This window comes from Calypte anna, chromosome 2, assembly GCF_003957555.1.
Source record: "Calypte anna isolate BGI_N300 chromosome 2, bCalAnn1_v1.p, whole genome shotgun sequence".
Classification (NCBI taxonomy): Eukaryota; Metazoa; Chordata; class Aves; order Apodiformes; family Trochilidae; genus Calypte; species Calypte anna.
Window position 1 is genome coordinate 90,948,515 of NC_044245.1, and position 18,164 is coordinate 90,966,678.

Here is an 18,164-nt window from a genome sequence, read left to right on the forward strand (position 1 = left end):
AGCAGTTATTCCCATCTAAAAGGTGGCAGCAGAGAACATACTCTGAAGGGGTGAAGGGGGAGGGCCACACAGCCCTGGATGTATCCAAGGACACCAAATGAAGCCATGCACTACATCAGCTCATACCAATGAGCAGGCTGGGGCCTCCTGCTAAATCCTTATCAGCATGAATGCCCACGCAGCACAGAGTGCAGGCCAAAAATGTTACATGACTGCTCTAAGTCTCAGATCAAGTCTCATTTCTGACTACGCTTTTGACAAGATTTTAATTCCCAAAGTGCTCTGCTATAAAATCACTACCTGACTGAAAGAAACATGAAGGTAGTGTTAAGACAGCATTAGATTCCCATGGGATTTAAGGAGCCCTGTGTGGAGGATACCTTGATATAGACACCAATCCTTATCTGAAGGAACGGCAAAACATGGTCTTTAAGAAGCAGGTTTCATATATCTGCAATAAAAGCTTGACAAGAACAACATAAACCCACTTAAACCTGATGTCATCTTGACACTTGGGAAATTCTGCCCAAGGTTTGCTTGATAATTCAAAATGGGTCTGCACAATCAAACAAGACCTCATTTGTGACACAACATGAGTTGCTGGGTTTTTTGTAACTACATACCTGAGTGTATTCCCACACTACACAAGCATGAATCATCTGAGTATGACACTGGCAAGGTGGATAGATAAGCTAGAAGTAGCAGTACAACACTAGGATTCCCTCCTGACTCACAGCTCTCTCAAACAAATGGATTGGTGCAGCCGGCACGCTCAAGTGTTGACACAGTACAAGCAGCACAAGGTATGGTTCCCTCAGTAAAGGTCCTGGTCATTCTCAGCACTTTGTCCTTCAAAAACCTTACAGGTAGTCACACCATTCCTTGCAATAAAGTGCCTAAGGTCCCTCTTACATCATTTCAGCCTTTAAATGAGGGCCACAAATCCACTCTTCACCTTGTTCCTGGCACGCTTTGAAGCACTAAAGTGAAAGTGCATCTTACCTTGTCTTTGTATAAAAACCCTGAGTAGTGGATGAGCACTTGAAACAGCCTTGAAAAAGTTGTCATCATTATTAATGGGCAGAAGGTCTCCATGTACATCAGCATACCCAATCATCACTTCCAGGTTGGCTATGTGATGAATGTGAAGAATTAGTTTGTAGAAGTCTTCAAATTTTCCTGGCTTGAAGCGATCCAGGGAGAATCTTCTGAACTCTGCTCCAAACTGCAAGAGAAAAAATAGAAAATCAGCTATCAAAAATCACCACTGTGCTCTACCTAGGCATTTGAATGTGGCATGCATCACCCCTCTCTTTCTGTGATTAATACAGTGACACATTGGTGCTTACAAGTCTACAAATGGCCTTTTATGTCCTTACATTAGAACAGAACCATGGCACTACCAAGACACCACCCTGCTGGAAAACAGATATGCTGAAATGTGCTACCTTAAAAGAAAGTGGTCTTTTAAATTATCAAGTTTTCATGAAATTTCCCAGAACATAATTCAACTTGTAGGATTTAATTTTAAAGCTCCATTATTCATTGCCATCATCTCAGGCATCCACAGAACCATTCTTCCCCAAAGGAGGAGTGTTCTCTCTACTGCTTTCAAAAGAAGTTACTCAGCTATTCAAACAACCTTATAAAAATGCTTTGCACGTTTCTAATCAATACCACGGGGATTCCAACCACAAGACCTTTAAAGAAGTGTGGTATGCAAGTATGCAGCTTGTTGTTATGAAACACACTCGCCCTACATGCCTCCTAAATTTTCTACTATCCATACAGGAGGAAGAAAGTTCCTATTCTAAGCTAGTTTTGGTGGGCTTAATTTTTCTGTCACTCCACAGGTTTCTATTTTTGAAGCTTTACAGACAAGTAAGTGGCTGTTAAAAAGGGGGAGAGGTGATTCTACACAAGACAACTTAAAGATATAATGAATCCCTGAAGTTTTAAAAATTTGAGAAGTGATCTGAGGAAAATATTTCAATTAACCTTATTTCTGGTATTAGAAGCCAAATATGCTATTAAGAACAGGAATAAAATAATCAGATTCTCTAACCAAGGAAATTAAGAAAATGAAAAAAAAACCAGGCATTTCGTTAAAATAACTAGCTTAAATCATCTTTCTGGTATATTTAATTTCAAAGCTCAGAGTGTACAGTACTAGTAAACTACTGTTCATCAAATGAACCCCTAAATCATGCTAACTGATTCATGAAAGCATGGGAACACATTCACAAATCCAAGAACAAGGAGGGCTGTGACTAGGGTATCATGGAAGTTCTCATTTGCAAAGTCAGTCAACATCAGGGCAAGAAACCAAAGACAAAAAACTAACAAGCACACAAGCAGAACAAAAAATTAAGAATTTTCTGTAGATAAATTCTTCTTCAAAATGGAGAATGACTTTGCTTAGAGGTTCTCAAATGTTAAATCAACTTACACACGCAAGCCACTCTTTTGATGAGACTAACAAAAGTATGAATCATCACCATAATCATCTTCAAGAAATAAACCAACAAACCCAAAAAAAAAAAAACCCAAACCAACCTCAAAAAGCAATAAAACAAAAACAAAAAAAAACCCCATTCTACTTTGCAAGTATGTTCTCAAATTACTTCTGTAGTTATGAAAACCCTACTCTTCAGCATCAAGGCCTGGCTGTGAGCATTTGAAAACTTGTTTAGTCAAATTATAGTGCTTGTTTGTAATATTAACTGCTAGTTCCAGTTTGGATTTCAATTCAGAGTGCCCGTCCAAATGCACAAAAGCTGAACAAACCACAGCTGGTTCCAATGGAGGAAAAACAGTCCTCCTCTGTCCTCCACTCCCTGTCCCTCTCCAGAAAAATGCAAGTTGCAACTGACTCCTGTTGACACATTTTAAAAACTAAAAACCAAAAACAAAGCTAAATTCTTTTTATTTGAAAACTATCCTAAAGGTTTTCTCCCAGGTTCAAACAAGAACCAATCTTCTTAAAGGGTTAAGTTTAGAATCTACATGGCAGACTAAATGGGCAGAAATAAGGCTGTTGTAGGCTCTGTTTAGAGCTGGATCTTCTGCTCCACACACACATCTGAACCAGAATTCAGGAATCCTCTAGCTGAAAAAGTGCCAGGCCAGGGTGTTTGGATGCCAATCCCAATAACCACTTTTTAACTGGACTAACAACTTGTTCAGGATCATTAGAATGCATGCGGCTTGCAAGGATGTGGGCACTGTGCAGTTTCCCCTCTGCCAGAACAGCTGGGGCATCATACTCTGCAGGAAAGTGACATGAGAAAGGAGAAGCAAGGACGGGTTCACCTTGGTTTGACCCAAAGTTCAGCTTAACTTGCCACACAAGAAAAGGACAGCTGGAGAAAGACACATCTATATTGGCAGAGTGTGAATGTGGGTAATCACCCAGCCATAGGGAAGCAAACTGCAGTCTCGGGTGCTGAGGTCTGATGTGAATGCAGTATGGTCAAATGAACTTGTTTTCATGTGTAGCCTCAGGAAAGCCCAAGAGACAAATTCCCTCAGGACAGGACAATAAACAAACACAGGCGATTTCACTTGTGCTTCTTGCATGATGCAGCCCTTTACAACAAGGGAGCTGGAAAGAGTACGAGGAGGACAGAGCCTCTTCAAAAGATTTAAGCAGATAATGCAGATGATGTTTTGTTATTTAAAGGTTAGTATTACTGTAGTAGTAGTTTAGCTGAATAATTTGCCACATAGACAGGCAGCAGCCATTGTGCGTGGGTCTTTCCAGAAAAGGGAAAAAAAAAATGTTCCAGCAGTGGCCATTCATTCACCATCCCTAATGAGGCTGATAGAGAGTATCGCAGTAATAACAGGTTTAGCAGTTTGGAGGCTGGGTACACTCTGCATTGTATTCAGCCCAGGGTTTCAAGGTAACATCCACAACACATCTTCCAGAAACTACAAATTCTGAGGGCTTTGCACAGATAGCCCAGATAACTATCTGCTTTTCCAAGATACAAACAAAGTTCAGCTTTAGGATATCCCCCCACAGAATGAGACACAAGGACCCACGTCTGCCAGCAGAGCCTCTGACAGAACAATACTGTAATTACACTGTTTGATAAACTAACAGTTTTAACAAGCAGAATAGTTTTCCATCATGAAGTAAATAATTCTGACCTATTTATCTAATGCAAATACAGCACCTACTACTGCAGAAGACAGAGGGCAGGAGGGTCCAAGGGAACCTAAAAGAATGTAATCTGACAGAGCTAACTGTGACAAAAAAAATCTACGAAGTGCATATTTTGGTTTTAAGTACTGAGATCCTCCAAAGTATCAATCAGGCACTAAACTTGCCGTCTGCAGCTAGATGACAAAAAGCACCCAACAAAATGCTGTGTGTGTATACATATATATATATATATGTATATACATATATATACAAGCAGGGACCCTGAGAAAAAAACAGGTGCCAAGAACAATTAGAAAAAATAAAAAGCAAATTGTTCTGATAAACATTGTGTTGAAGAAGAAAGTCACATCTAACTGACCAATGCTTACTTCAATTGAATCAAGAGCATTCAACTGCCCTTTTTTTTTTTTTTTTGCCCCCTGGCAAAGGGTCAGAGGAGAGGAGGGAGCAGAGGAACAGAACTCAAATGTTTTTTTACTTGGTGGGCTGCTATTCTGTGAAACGTAAAAGTTACCTGCCAGTAAAAGAGAGAAAAAAATTTCCCTTAAATTTTAGGCTTCAAAAAATTTACAGGGTAAAAAACAAAGCCCTATGTTTATGAAGAGACATCCCTCTAGTTTATTGCTGTCCTTGAGTTCAGGCTATTGTAGTAAGAAGACATCAATCAATGAGCAACATTTAGCAATAAACATAAATTATATTAGCCGCCTACTTCTCCCATGAAGCAAATATCAGGAACAGAAAGTGAAACAAACACTTTCATCCTTGAATAGACTTTAATTTCTGCTTACCTGCAAGACTTTCAAAATGGGGAGGACCCGAGCAGGCTGCTTGATCAGTGAGAAGGAGCAGAGGCCAATAAAGAGATGGAGGGATGACACTGAATGTAAATGGATTTATGCTGGCTGACTTCATCTAGGACTTCAGAGCTCTGCTGTCACATTCTTGTTTGTATTTCTCTGCCAGCCACATCTTCCCCCTGCCCCAAAGCAATTCTGCTCTATCCCAGCAATCAAGCTGATGGGAAATGTGGGATTTTGTCTTCTTCTCAGTTCCTTTTTACGTCTTGATACTTCTTCCAAGACACAATCACAAGAGCAAGACATCCTATTTGTCCTTCATAGGACCCCATCACAATTTCACTACCTTCTCCCTCAGGTTTTTTTTTTTTTTTTGACTAGCATTGTGCCATACTCCTACCCTTCTCCCTTGTATCCTTCCCCTTTCACTCCCCCATGAAAATACAGCCATGCTTCAATATTTTTAATTGTTAGAATACTTTCTCCCCACAAAGAAATCCAGTGGTTCTGCTTCTTTTTCATGTTTCTCAGCCACAATGCCTCATGCCTCTGCTTTTCATTTGAAGAACTCTGCAACCCCCTTTAACACTCTCCAGCAGGCTGTGAGGTTTGGCCCATGACAACTTTTTTCTCTTCTGCACTTAAGAGACAAATTCAGCTTCTTTCTCTGTTCCCATCACTTTCAGATCAACTTCTGCTCCTGAGGTGTGCCTCCCATGCAGTCTTTTATTGATGTCTTCGCAGATGCTCAACAGCCAGCAAAAGGGCCCCTTAAAACTAAGCTTACTCATTTCGCTGTTATAAATTACACTCTTTCATGATTTTTGGGCAGAAGACCACTAGACTGCCTTATTCAGCACTTGTAACTTCATCACCACCATCCAGTATATGTGTATTAATTACACAGGTCTTTTCTGCTCAGTATCTGAAACCCATGGACGCCTTCAGCTTCTTCTCTGCACAGCCAGATTTGGTGTTTATTGCTGCTCTGTACTTTTCCCTCACTTTCCTAAACAATGTTTTGCCTCCCTACCACCCAGCTATTTCTTATATCCACAAAAGAAAATTTCTCAGCCTGTTCTTCTAAATTCATAATCCCTTTCTTTGCCACCCTTTTGCCAGTAGCTCCTCTTCCACCAGGTCACCCATGTGTCTGCTTTCTCTCTACCCTCTCAGTCAGTACTGCCTCCAGGCTGCACACAGTTGCAGACTTCTTCACTGCCTCAACTCTTGCTATTTAAACCCACAGTGCTGTTCTCCTTCAAGAAGTGGTCATTTGCAGCAAAGCCTTTAAAATAAATCTTTGCCCTAAGTGGCTGGTCTACCTTTCCAAAAGCAAATCTCTTCCTTTTTTCCTTCCAGTCCCCTACTCAGAACAAACCAAACTCTGTTTGCAAAGGATGTACTACAGAACCATAGAATGGTTTGGGTTGGAAGGACCTTTAAGATCATCAAGTTCCAACCCCCCAGCATGGGCAGGGACAGCTCCCACTAGAGACCAGACTGGTCAAAGCCCCCTCCAACCTGGCCTCCAACTTCCAGGGAGGGGGCAGCCACAACTTCCCTGGGCAACCTGTGCCAGTGTCTCACCACTCTCATAGTAAAGAATTTCCTCCTAGAATTTCCTAGATGAAGCTCATCCTGTATTTTCAAGAGAACAGTGAGCACCACACACACCATCTGAACGCACAGCTTTAGCACAGATACAACATGGGATGCACACATCTGCCATGTAAACATCAGCATGAAGAGGAAATGAACATTTGGCACCTTGCCACTCAGAGGGGGGAAAAAAACCAGCACTGGTGTTGTTGAAGGTCTGGTCAACACTGCCAACAGCAGAGAAATTTGTGAGCCTGGTTTCCTGCACAAAGGCAACCCTGCAGGTCTCTAGCAAAAGCAAACCATTTTCTGAGCATTTACGAAGAGCAACCATCTGCATGATTACAAAACACCTGTAAGCAGTAGGGGCTCTGGCTGGTTCCAAACTTATTTAAAACCCGTTTAGTTTCCGCCAGAGGTTTCCCCATGAGCTCAGGGCCAACAGCAGCTGCAGAGAAGTAATTTGATGCACACACACAACCCTTGCCAGACCTGATGGGGACTGGGAACAGCTGTGCAGGGTGGAGGCAGGAGGGATGGCCCCGGGCAGGGTGGCCCTGGGGCTGGAGCACCACACCCTGTCCCAGACACTTCTGCCTCAATTAACTTGAGGAATTTCCAATGGGAACGGGACTACATCCGTACCAGGAGATTTTGCCTTCACTTGGAGGGATGGAATGTCTCCAGAGGTACATTTCATCTTTATCTTCTGGCCAGTATGTTAAAGGTAATTAAGGGCAAGCAATCAATCCCCTAAAGAGCTTTTCTTTGTTACTAAAAGCCCAGATAAAGGGCACAAAAAATCTCTCACGAAGGGAATGATAAGGGACTCCCAAGGAAAGAACTATTAATTGCACCCCTGAAGAGTTACTTGGAGGTGGCTAGTCCTGCAGCCTGCCAGAGGGAGCCTCCACAGGTATTTTAACCTCACACAGGAGACATTCCTTTCTGACTTGGCTGTAAACAACTTTTCAACTTTGAAAAGCATCTCATCAAATTAAAGATTCATTGTTCAGTGCCCCTTAGGACTGTTTCAGTGTGGCAAGACTAAAATTCAAAGACGTAAGACAGACAGACTGGCTGAAGTTTTAAGCAGCTCAGAAATTCCCAACTTACTACTAGGCTAAAAATTATTATGAAAGCAAAGGTAAGAACTTGGGAGCAGGATCAAGAGTAGGAGAGCATGGGAGGTCTTGAAAGACAAGATGGAAACCCCAGCCTTCTGGTCAGTGCTTAGGGATACTGATAACCATCCAGTTAGCACAGCTAGCACCCAAGCCTATAGCTGAATTTTAACTTCAGGACCATTCTAGAGAAACTACCATCTTTTGGTAACTAGATTTTTACTTCTCTTTGTTGTTGTTGTTGTTACCCAGGACCCGAGATTACACCCCTAGCACCTGAGCATACCTTCCTACTCTGAAGACTGATGGGTCACAAAGCATCTGTCCCAGCTTTACACAGGTCTCCAGTTACAGGCACTAGCATTCTCAGGGCCATAGCACAGATGAGAGAAGATAGATACACTGTGCTGGTGCTTACTACAGCTATCACCTGAACAGAACTATGGCAAAATGACTTGTCTCTCCAACACCTTTTCAGCTGCAAAATTTGGCACCTTCACCTGCAAAGGGCAGCAAACATGCACAGCACCAATAGCTGTGTCTCAGCTGCTGTGCAGGAGCTTGATCAGCTTTCTCTCAAGTCACCTAGCCACTGACAGACAGACTTCAGTCTGATAGGTAGTGACCACTTCAGAACTTCATCCTACTACAAAAAACAAAGACTTTTAATAACAGAGGAACCAGGAGTTTAGTAGATGCTATTTAGCACATCAGAATCAATACAACACCTGCTCTCAAAAGCTCAGCACCTGCTCTCAAAAGCTCAGCAAATTGGGAAGGGAAAAAACAGAGTCAAGACTTCTTAAGGGTGTAACTTTACCATCTCTTTCTCTTGACACGTTCTGCAACAATCCAAACCTTCTCAAGTTGCTATTGCTGTGGCACAGTCTTCATTTGAGAGGGGGAAGCACTGTGGTTTTCTGAGTCCATGACACATTTGGTTTGCATATAATCAAGTTATGTTTTGAAGCTCAAAACCAGAAGTTAAATCAGCTGGTTACAGGGCTTTTCACTGCACTTGTTTTTATTCTAGGTATGACAAGTATGACCTTAACTTGGAAGTACTGCTTAAAAATTTAAAACAGGCTTGAAGTCTGTTTTAACATCCTGTAGGTTTATAAAGAGTGATGCTTTTTGATAATTTTCAAGCATGCTACACATGGAAAACATTTCTTAAAACTTCAGAAAGCCTGTGAGACTTCAGGGCTGGAGTGAAAGCAAAGTACAAAAGGCTGGAAACCACAGTTTGTAAACCTCTCTCACTTAGGTAACACCAGACAGAGAAGCACCAGACCTTTAAAATTTCTTTACAGGGGACTAGTAAAAGCAAGTTTGCTCTTACTGATATTGCTAAAGTTATAACATTTCTTGATGTTATAATTTATGCCTTTTTAATACACTATATGTGTGTAAGACTCCAGTCTGTAAGAGATCTCTTTTTCTCTAAGTGCTAGACAGTCATGTGGACATTCACTGCTGCTGAGGTGTCTGAGCAGCATCGGCAACTTTTGGAGGGGGAAAAAGATGGATATACACTCCCCCTAAGAAGAGGAGATGACACATGAGCAGGGACAAACCACCCACAAGCTGCCTAGGTATTACATCAATCTAGCAGCTGGGCAGGTTTGCTGAAGCACTGATTTCTACACTTGCCCAAGACCAAAACACATTATTTTATCTGCTACTGACTTCACAAGAGAAAGCATGCACATAGCTGATTCTAAACATGCTCTCTTGGTCTTCAAGGTCCAGAACAGTATCACATCTGTACTCTGGATACATCAAATTATAATTGAAAATGTGTAAAAAATCCATTTGTGGCCTCTATCTGAACACCAACATTTACTGGAACAAAGTCAAAACAGGACAGGAGAAGGGGGAAAAGAAAATATGGTTATAGTTAGCTGGATCATATTTATCCTAATGGGTTTGTTTACAGTAGTAGGATGTTTGTCACATCACTGTTAATTTGTAAATCAGTTTATAATGCAATCAAACACGACACTATTAATAAGGCAGAAATGTCACAGTCAGCACTTGTGTCAGGTAGCTGTGTTTTTATAAATCTCAGCCAGCACCAAAAGTTCCTACTGTTCAGCAAAAAAAAGGGCTTTTTTCCAAAGGACTGTTTTCCAAAGGACTATTTTTCAGGAAACCATGAGTGCATTTACTGACATTTGAAAAATGAGAATTAATTTTAACTTGTTCATACAGCTTGTGGGAAACACCATAGTAGCAAATAAATACTTTTCTGCCACTTTTAAGAAAAAAAACATACACCTGTCAGTTTCAAAGTGCAAACAGGGTTTCGCTAACAAACAATTTAAAAGGCTACCAGGCAAAAGCTTCAATCAATCTTATACCTCTACTATACCCAAGTGTATATATACCTCTACTATACCCAAGTATACACTTGGGCTGATTACCTAGCATTTGAAAGCAATTAAATAAAAAAACAACCCCCCCCTCTCTTACCACTTAGAGCAGGACAAGAGAAGATTGACTGTCATGGAGGATAATTAAAGACAAATCTCACCATTAATGTAGGAACTCAAATTTTTAAAATATTTGCTCTTCTTTTGTAGACTTACACTGAAGGGGAAAGAGGCCTGCAACCTCTCTGTAAAGCTAAGGAGAGAAAGTGAAAAAATAGGTTTGGGATCTCATGGCCACAGGCAGGATTCTTAAGAAAACAGATTCAAAGAACCCCACACGTGGCATGGAGCTCTTGGCAAAAGGGAGAAGAGAGAGAGAAAGGGTCACCTGGAATCCTTTTTCAGATATTTTTTCTTCAAGAGGGGACAGATACTTGTCACCTGATGGGTGAAAGGAACTAGACACATGAGAATGCACAGTTGTTTCAAGTAAGCAAGATAATGTGTTTTCAGATCCTACACAGACAACACCCAGATAAGAACTTCTGATGTGTTCTGTCACAAAAGACGGGAGAAGAGGGATAAGGTATAATTACAATTCAGTGAATATTTTCCTACAACATGTACCAATTTCTAAGTAGATTTCTCTTTATCCTTCCACTTTCATATCTAGCAATAAGCTTCTGTTTGGATCATAATGGCAGCTCTCAGGGGAAAAGACAGAGGAAGGGAGGAAGCACTGAACCCGAGGGAAGAGGATTTCTTAAAGCAGAAGGCTACAGCAATTCCCATCACTGTCATGTCTGAAAGCAGAGGTGCACACAGATGGCTTTTATTTTCAGTATTTGCTGCAACACAGTGATCCAGGAGGCTTCTCCAGCACCTTACAGTCACCCAGAGGAAAAAAAAAAAACGATGATACACACCAAGAGGTAGTAAACAGTGCCACAAAGCTCATCCTTCTGCAAAGATACATCACCAGAGAACACATCACTGCAGATGTTCCCACCAGGTAGCCACAAGGAATTAAAATATCCACAGACACAAGCATCAGGAGCTGAAGCATGTTTCTGGGCTGCTTTCCCAGTACAGGTGGTGGGTGGGTGTAGGCTAGGCCCATGGAAGGTACGGGCTGCTTTAGACCACCTGAAATCCAATCATCCACAAAGCTCAAATCTGGACAAGGGAAGAGGAATACTCTCTGCTGGTCTTGGCCCTTCAGCACAAGAATGATGTTGAAAGACTGGAGTGACTTTGGCCACCAAGATGCTCCCTTCCTCCTCCTTCCCCCCACACCCTTTTATTTTTTTTTAAATAATCATCTGACACACATCAGGAATCTTAAAATTTAAGGATACTGGGGGAATGCCAAGGAAGTGTCAAATGCAATGTGGTACTAAGGATCTGACGAACAAACTCCTTTGAATAATCAACTGCACAAACCACCTTTCATGAACTTTCTTTTGGAGAAAAAAAACCTCAAGAAATCCAAGAAAATCTCAGTTTTCTCAGGAGCTATTTCTGAATCCTGACTAACACAACACACCAGCTAGATGGTGGTGGTTCAACCTTAAGGAAAGAACCACCTGGTTACTGCAACAGAGGCACCGATACCAAAACCCCAGCACTTGCAGACTGTAGCCCAGCCGACTCCCCACAGCTCTTTCTTCCAGAGAGCCTTCATGTCCAACTTGAGAAGGAGAAAAGCTACTTCATGCCGCCGTCATGTAAAAACAATGCTCTCACACCCTCTCCTACGCTACAAGGGATTCCACCTGCCCACGGCCCGCCACTTCCCCAGCCTTTGAAAAGCCACCCGAGAATCCCTTGATCCCCGTCCAGCAGCATGCCCTGGCGCAGAGGCTGAGCTGCACCCACCTCCGCTCACCCGGCAGCCTGTGCTCCCAGGAGATAGCTGCAAAATCATGAGTTCTCAAGACTCAACTTTCGAGTTCTCAGGCAGGTCCGGGCAGGCCTTGTACTTACAAAACACAGGCAACTAGATGTTTAAAAGGCTGACTACACGCAGCTACCAAAAGCAGCATTACTGGATCTTTTTTTGTTGCCCCAGCCTTAGGTAGTCCACCCTATCAAGAAAAAATAAATCTGTATTTCTATAAAAACACCAGCAGGACAACCCAGAGATTCACAGGGAAAAGACAGACAGCCTTGTAACCAACTCTACAAGATTACTACATTCTAAGATATAAGGTCTTCAAACTGTACCTTGCCAGGTACCACTGGCTTTTCACTAGATCTACATCTAGCCATTTGGTGACTCCATGAGAGAGAACCTACCAGTGCTGCAAGCAAAAGAAAACCACCTTGCAACGTCATCACCAACCTCTGTTTTCCAACACCCTGCACCAGACTGCTACATAAACACTGGAGATGTTGTTGTGCACAAAGCACACTAATAGTGTAACCCCACCAGCACCAACCACCTCAACAACACAGCCTCCAGCAACCCACACTTTATATTAATGGACCATTGCTGGGTGCAGGCCCTCAGCAGGATATTTTTAATACAGCTTCTATTTCAAGTTTCCTTCCAATGCAGCACAGTTCTCTAAAGTTAACTTCTGGGCTATCAGTGGTGACAACTCTGAGCTACAGAAGGCCCCCAGTAAACCCCTCCCACAGACACAAGTTTATTTTCCTTCGCTCCCTAACTCTGTAGTCATTCTTAACACTTAAAACCTCCTTGAATCACCCTGTGTCTGTAAAACCATCTGGGATTCACTTACAGGATTACTGCAGCTGTAAAAGCTGTTCATTACAAGGTTGCTTTTTAATTGTTAATAAAACAAACCCAAGCTATTACAACATTAGAGCAGGAGAGCAAGGATAACTAAAAAAAAAAAAAATGTTTCTCTGTGGTCAAAGTTTTAGTTTGAAGCTCATGCAGTGCATTGGGTGTAACTCGGTAACTAGAAAACAGGATTTAGAGCTTTTGGGAGCCTCAATGAATGTTGTGGGTGTTTTACACCTCAGAACCAGTACAAACTGAAACAAAACTTTCCAGCAATGGAAGCAGGATGGAACTTTCCAGGCCAGCTGAGTCCCTTCAAGTGGCAACTGGAGGGTAGGAAACAAGAGCCTCCACCTACGTTTAAGGTGCCACGTTTAGAAATTATTTGAGTCCCTTGGACATAAGGCAGTTCTCTGACTGAAGCCATACGACCATCCTCAGGTCTGCGTGTTGCTTAAGGCTGTTTGATCTGCATGCAGATACTAACAGCAGCAAGGAACAACATGGGGAGCACGAAGTCCCAAAGACTGCACCTCTAACACTGTCTAACCAGGACACCAGAGCTGTGCACAATTCCGGGACATGCTACTGATAATTCACACTTTTCAACCTAGGCACTGCCTACGCCATTTACACGTCTATAAAACACGGGATTAAAGGGAGATTTTTCAGTTTTGCTTAAACGCTACCTATTTTTCGCACACAAGAAGTGGCGGACCAGATTTTGATGCGCTGGCTCAACCTAAAGCTACCAGAACCTCTTGAAGAGAGCTCAGCAAGACCCAACCATAGACACAGGACACGGTACCATCATTTTAAGAAGCCGAGCCCCGGCAGGCAGCTGTGTCCGCACATGACAGCCCTGCAGGTCACCGCTGCAACACAATAAATACCCCAACAACACAAACCCGCAAACGCTGCCTGGCTTATGGCTGGCCCTGGCACCCACAGGTAGCACCTAGCAAAGCCGCCACGGGAGGGTGAAGCTTCTCTCGGGTCTCGGTTCGGCTTCTCCCACTCGGATCCACCGCAGGATTCCGGTGCCAGCACCGGACCGGGGGGACCCGGCCCTTCTCCCTCCCGGTCCTACGCTCCTCTGACCAAACCGCGCCGGGACACCCGATACACCACCCCCCCGGGAGATGGCAGAAGCCCCCAGTGCAGGACGCTCCCATGGCTGCGGGGGGCAGGAGCACCGCGGGGGCAGCACCGCCTCCGGTATCCCCCGGCCGGAGCCCTGCCCTCGCGTCAGGCGAGGCGACCGCCGTATTCGGAGCTGCCCCACAAAGTTAGCGCAGAAGTCCCCGCGGCGAAACAAAAGATCGAGCGGGAGCGGCAGGGAGCTGGGCCCGCGGGGCCCCCGGCGCCCGCCCGCTCCGGCCCCGCCACCGCCCCCGGGGGCGGGCAGGGAAGGGTCGCGCCGCCGTCGCCGCCTCACGCCGGGCAGGGGAGACTTTACCGGGGGCGAGGCCGGGAGCTGCGCCCGGAGCGGGGATCCCGCCTCTCCGCAGGCTGCCGCCAGCCCCTCATCGCTCTCCGGGCAGCGGCTGCGGCACGGCTCTCGCAGCACCGGGCAGAGAGGCGGCGGTGTGTGTGTGTCGGAGGGGGGGGGATGAGGGATGCCGGAGCGGAGGGGGTGGCTCCATTCATTTTCGGGAGCCGGCCGGGCAGGGGCGCACCACCCCCCGCCACTGCTGCCGGGCGAGGCCGCGCCGCGCTCTCCTCACCTTGCTCTTTACTTCCACCGCGCTGCACTCCAGGTACCGCAGAGTCTGAGATTTGTTGAAACTCCGGTTCATCTTCCCGGCCCCGATGTCCGCACTACCTCCCTCCCCCTCCCACCCCCCAGCGCCGCCGCCGCCGCCGCCGCCGCCGCCTCCCGCTCGCCGCGGGCCTCGCCCCCCGCGAGCCGATCGCCCCGAGCGGGGCAGGCGGCACGCGGCGCCCCGGTCGCCCCCCTCTTCCTCCTCCTCTTCCTCCTCCTCCCGGTCCCGCGACGCTGCGGACACTTTTGTCCCCGCGCGCCAATGAGAGCGGCCGCTCCGCTGGGCTCGCGCTCCGGCTCCCGAACAGCCGCGCGCCCGCGGCTGGCGGCGGGCGGGCGGGCGCCTGGGCCGGCAACCGGGCACGCCCACGGACACGAACACGCCCACTCCGCGCCCTTTGACCACGCCCCTCCTCCGTTCCCGCTGGCCACGCCTCCTCTTGTGCCCCGCCCCCTCCGTCAGCCGCGGCGGGTACCCGGCCCCGGGGTTGCGGCGAGGCGGTGTGGTGGTGTGGAGGGTACCGGAGTGTGGAGGGTACCGGGGTATGCCGGCAGCCACGGCAGCTGCTGCGGGAATTGGCCCCGGCGCGCTTGAACCGAGCGCGGGCAGCCCGGTTGGTGCGGGCCGCCTCCTCCGGAGTCGGGGCTGTAGTCGGGGGTGGAGGGGCTGCTGGGCAGCGCTGTGAGGCGGTGTCGCTCCGATGGGCTGGCAGCGGGGATGGCGCCAAGTAAAATCGGTTTGTCCGCGGGTGGGGTTAGGCCCTGGCGTGTGCACCTGCCTGGTTTGACAGGCGGTCCCATCACCAAAATAAGTCTCAGTCCTAGAATGGTTTGGGTTGTAAGGGACCTGTAAGAACATCCAGTTCCAACCTCCCTGCCATGGGCAGGGACACCTCCCACCAGAGACCAGGTTGCTCAAAGCCCCATCCAACCTGTCCCTGAACACTTCCAGGCAGCTTCCCTAGACCAGCTTCCCTGGGCAGCCTGTGCCAGTGTCTCATCACCCTCACAGTGAAGAATTTCTAACGTCTGCTCTAAATCTCCCCTCTTTCACGTGAAATCCATTCCCCCTTGTCCTAGCACTCCATGTCCTTGGAAAAAATCCCTCCCCAGCTTTCCTGTAGGGCCCCTTCATGTACTGGAAAGCCTCCTCTGGACTCACTCCAATAGCTCTATGTCCTTCCTGTGCTGGGGCTCCAGAACTGGACACAGTATTCCAGGTGGGGTTTCACAAGAGTGAAGCAGAGGGGAGAAGGACCTCCCTTGTCCTGCTGGCCATGCATCTTTTGGTGCAGCCCATGGTATGGTTGGCTTTCTGGGCTGTAAGGGCAGAAACTTCACCCAGAAAAGCACCAGCTGGTGATGCACCAAATGCCCTGGAGTGTATGGGTGCTCAGAGATGCCCATTGTGTGCCACAGAGACAGACCTGCACACACTTTCCAGACACAGCTGGTTATTCATAAAGAGTGTTGAGATCTGCAAAGTGCTGCAAGTCATTAATTTGAGACCACAGATCATCAGTTTGGGGAGAAGAGCTTGCACCACTTCCTCTTTGAAATAAATCAAGTTGCCTGCCTTCCTCTTCTAGCAGCCTTTATTAGTGAGGTGGGTTATTAATTAGAGCATCTTGAATGAATTGGTTTTTTTCCATCTTTCGTCAAAGACCTTCATAATTCTAACAGACTTTTTTCCTTCACTCAGTTCCCTTTAGTCACCAAGAGCCTTTGACACTGGTGTTTTTTCCTACACAGTCCTGCCCAAAACATCAGTCATGATGTATAGAAGCTGAGGAAAAGACACAGACCTGTGTAACCAGTTCTCTACAGCTCAACATCTCCTACGATAGTCTGCATGTCTAAGGAAGGAGCACAAAGTCCTTAGAAGACGTGACAAATCACCCATCTCCCCTTCTCCAGACATGCTGGACAAGTGTCAGTGGTAGTGATGGGGAATATCTGTGAATTTAGGGGCAAAAAAAAAAAGGACTGAGATTACTTTTCATGTGGCTCCAATAAGGAGGATCAAAGCTTATGCCCCAGCCACAAACCAGCTCCAGCTTATTGGAAAATAGATCTGAAATTAACATTTTCCACGGGTTGGGGCCTTGAGCAACCTGGTCTTGTGGAAGGTGTCCCTGGCCATGCAGGGGGTTGGAAATAGATGATCTTTTAAGTACCCTTTAACCTTAGCGATTCTATTATTCTGAGTTCTGGGCTTGCACTGTGTCTGGAAGGCTTGCTCTAGGTTAAACTGGAAAAATAAAGTCTAGAGAGCTGAGAAAGGAAATGTTTGTATGAACTTGATCTTTCCCTCTTTTTATCTTTGCTGGAGCAATGTGGTATCTTCACATTCCTGCTGTGATGGCCAAGGCCAAGCTGTGGAGATGCAGCATCCCTGGGGTGCTCAGGGGCTGAACATCCCTTTCAGGATGTTTCCATTTGAAGATGAGCTCCAACAGCTGGATGCATATGGTTTTAGTGCTTCAAAATCTGCAGCAGCAAGGCCAGTTCACCAGAGCACAGTTAATCAATAGCTGAAGGACTAGTCATGTAACCTGAAGCAAGGGAAATGCTGGTATTACATGCATTGCTGGTAGCAGTAATTTCAGGTGGGATCTTATTCCAGACCACCTGTCCTCCAGCTGACCCTTGGAAAGGGACCCTGCTGCTTGCACTACCTCCTGGATCAGGAAAGAGCCCTGTGAGTATGCTTACACATTTCAGACATACAGTGATGTGGCTGAACTCAAAGTCACACAGCCACAGAGAATGAAGGAGCTGTATTAATTTTTGTTTCAAATTTTTAGTTTGTTTATTTTCTCTAAGGAAGAGAGAGTTCTCAGCAGTCGGCAATTAATAAGCAATTTAATCTTAGTCTTAACTTTAAATTAGGTGCATCTTGTATATATGATGTTAATTTGAGAAGTACAGATTAAACTCATTTGTCTTTGGTTCGTTTTCTTTAATGCTTCCTTCAGGGAATGCATATGCTTCATTACCATCTCTTTCATATTAATAAAGGCTCCTGAAACTAATAATGCCTACTAAGCTGTGTATAAACAGAATGAGAATTCAATGAAAATTTAATTTTTTTTTTTATTTTTTTTTTTTTCAGAATAAAGCTGGTAAGCCATGCTGGATTCTTAAAGAACAAAGATACATCTTTCAAAGCATAAGGCAGGGGCTGATTTACTAGCAGGGCTAAAGAGACTTCCATCCCTGTCAGCAGCAGCCACCGCAGATCCGGTTCATATTTCCATCACCACATGAATACACAATCCTTTTCTTCTCATCTGCTTTGTCTTTGAAGCCAACAGGTGTATTAAGGACACAAATTAGTGCATTTGGGGAGATGAGCTAATGTTTCTATTTTTTCTGTGCTACAAGAATTTAGAAGTGGTGGATCACTGCCTCTTTTTTTTTTTTTTTTTTTTATTCAACCATAAGAGGAGCTGTTTTTCTGCTGTTGCTTTTCTGCCGATTGTTTCAACCTTGCAGTAAACCTGCATTGTAGTAAAGAAGGTGAATTCACTAACATGAGGAAATACAAGCTTTAAATCTACACAGGGACTCTT

The 18,164-nt window shown here is 45.3% G+C and overlaps 1 protein-coding gene across 1 annotated transcript in view; it reads right to left on the reverse strand.

Moving 5' to 3' along the window:
• The window catches only part of PARD6G (par-6 family cell polarity regulator gamma), a 67,302-nt gene extending 52,674 nt beyond the window's left edge, over positions 1-14,628 (reverse strand). Inside the window, exons 1-2 of the mRNA XM_030446337.1 lie at positions 14,552-14,628; positions 1,003-1,225 (exon numbers count right to left, since the gene is read on the reverse strand). Of these exons, the coding sequence (XP_030302197.1) occupies positions 1,003-1,225; positions 14,552-14,623 (295 nt within the window). The 5' untranslated portion in view covers positions 14,624-14,628. The remainder of the gene's footprint in view (positions 1-1,002; positions 1,226-14,551) is intronic.
• Positions 14,629-18,164: the final 3,536 nt, after the last annotated feature.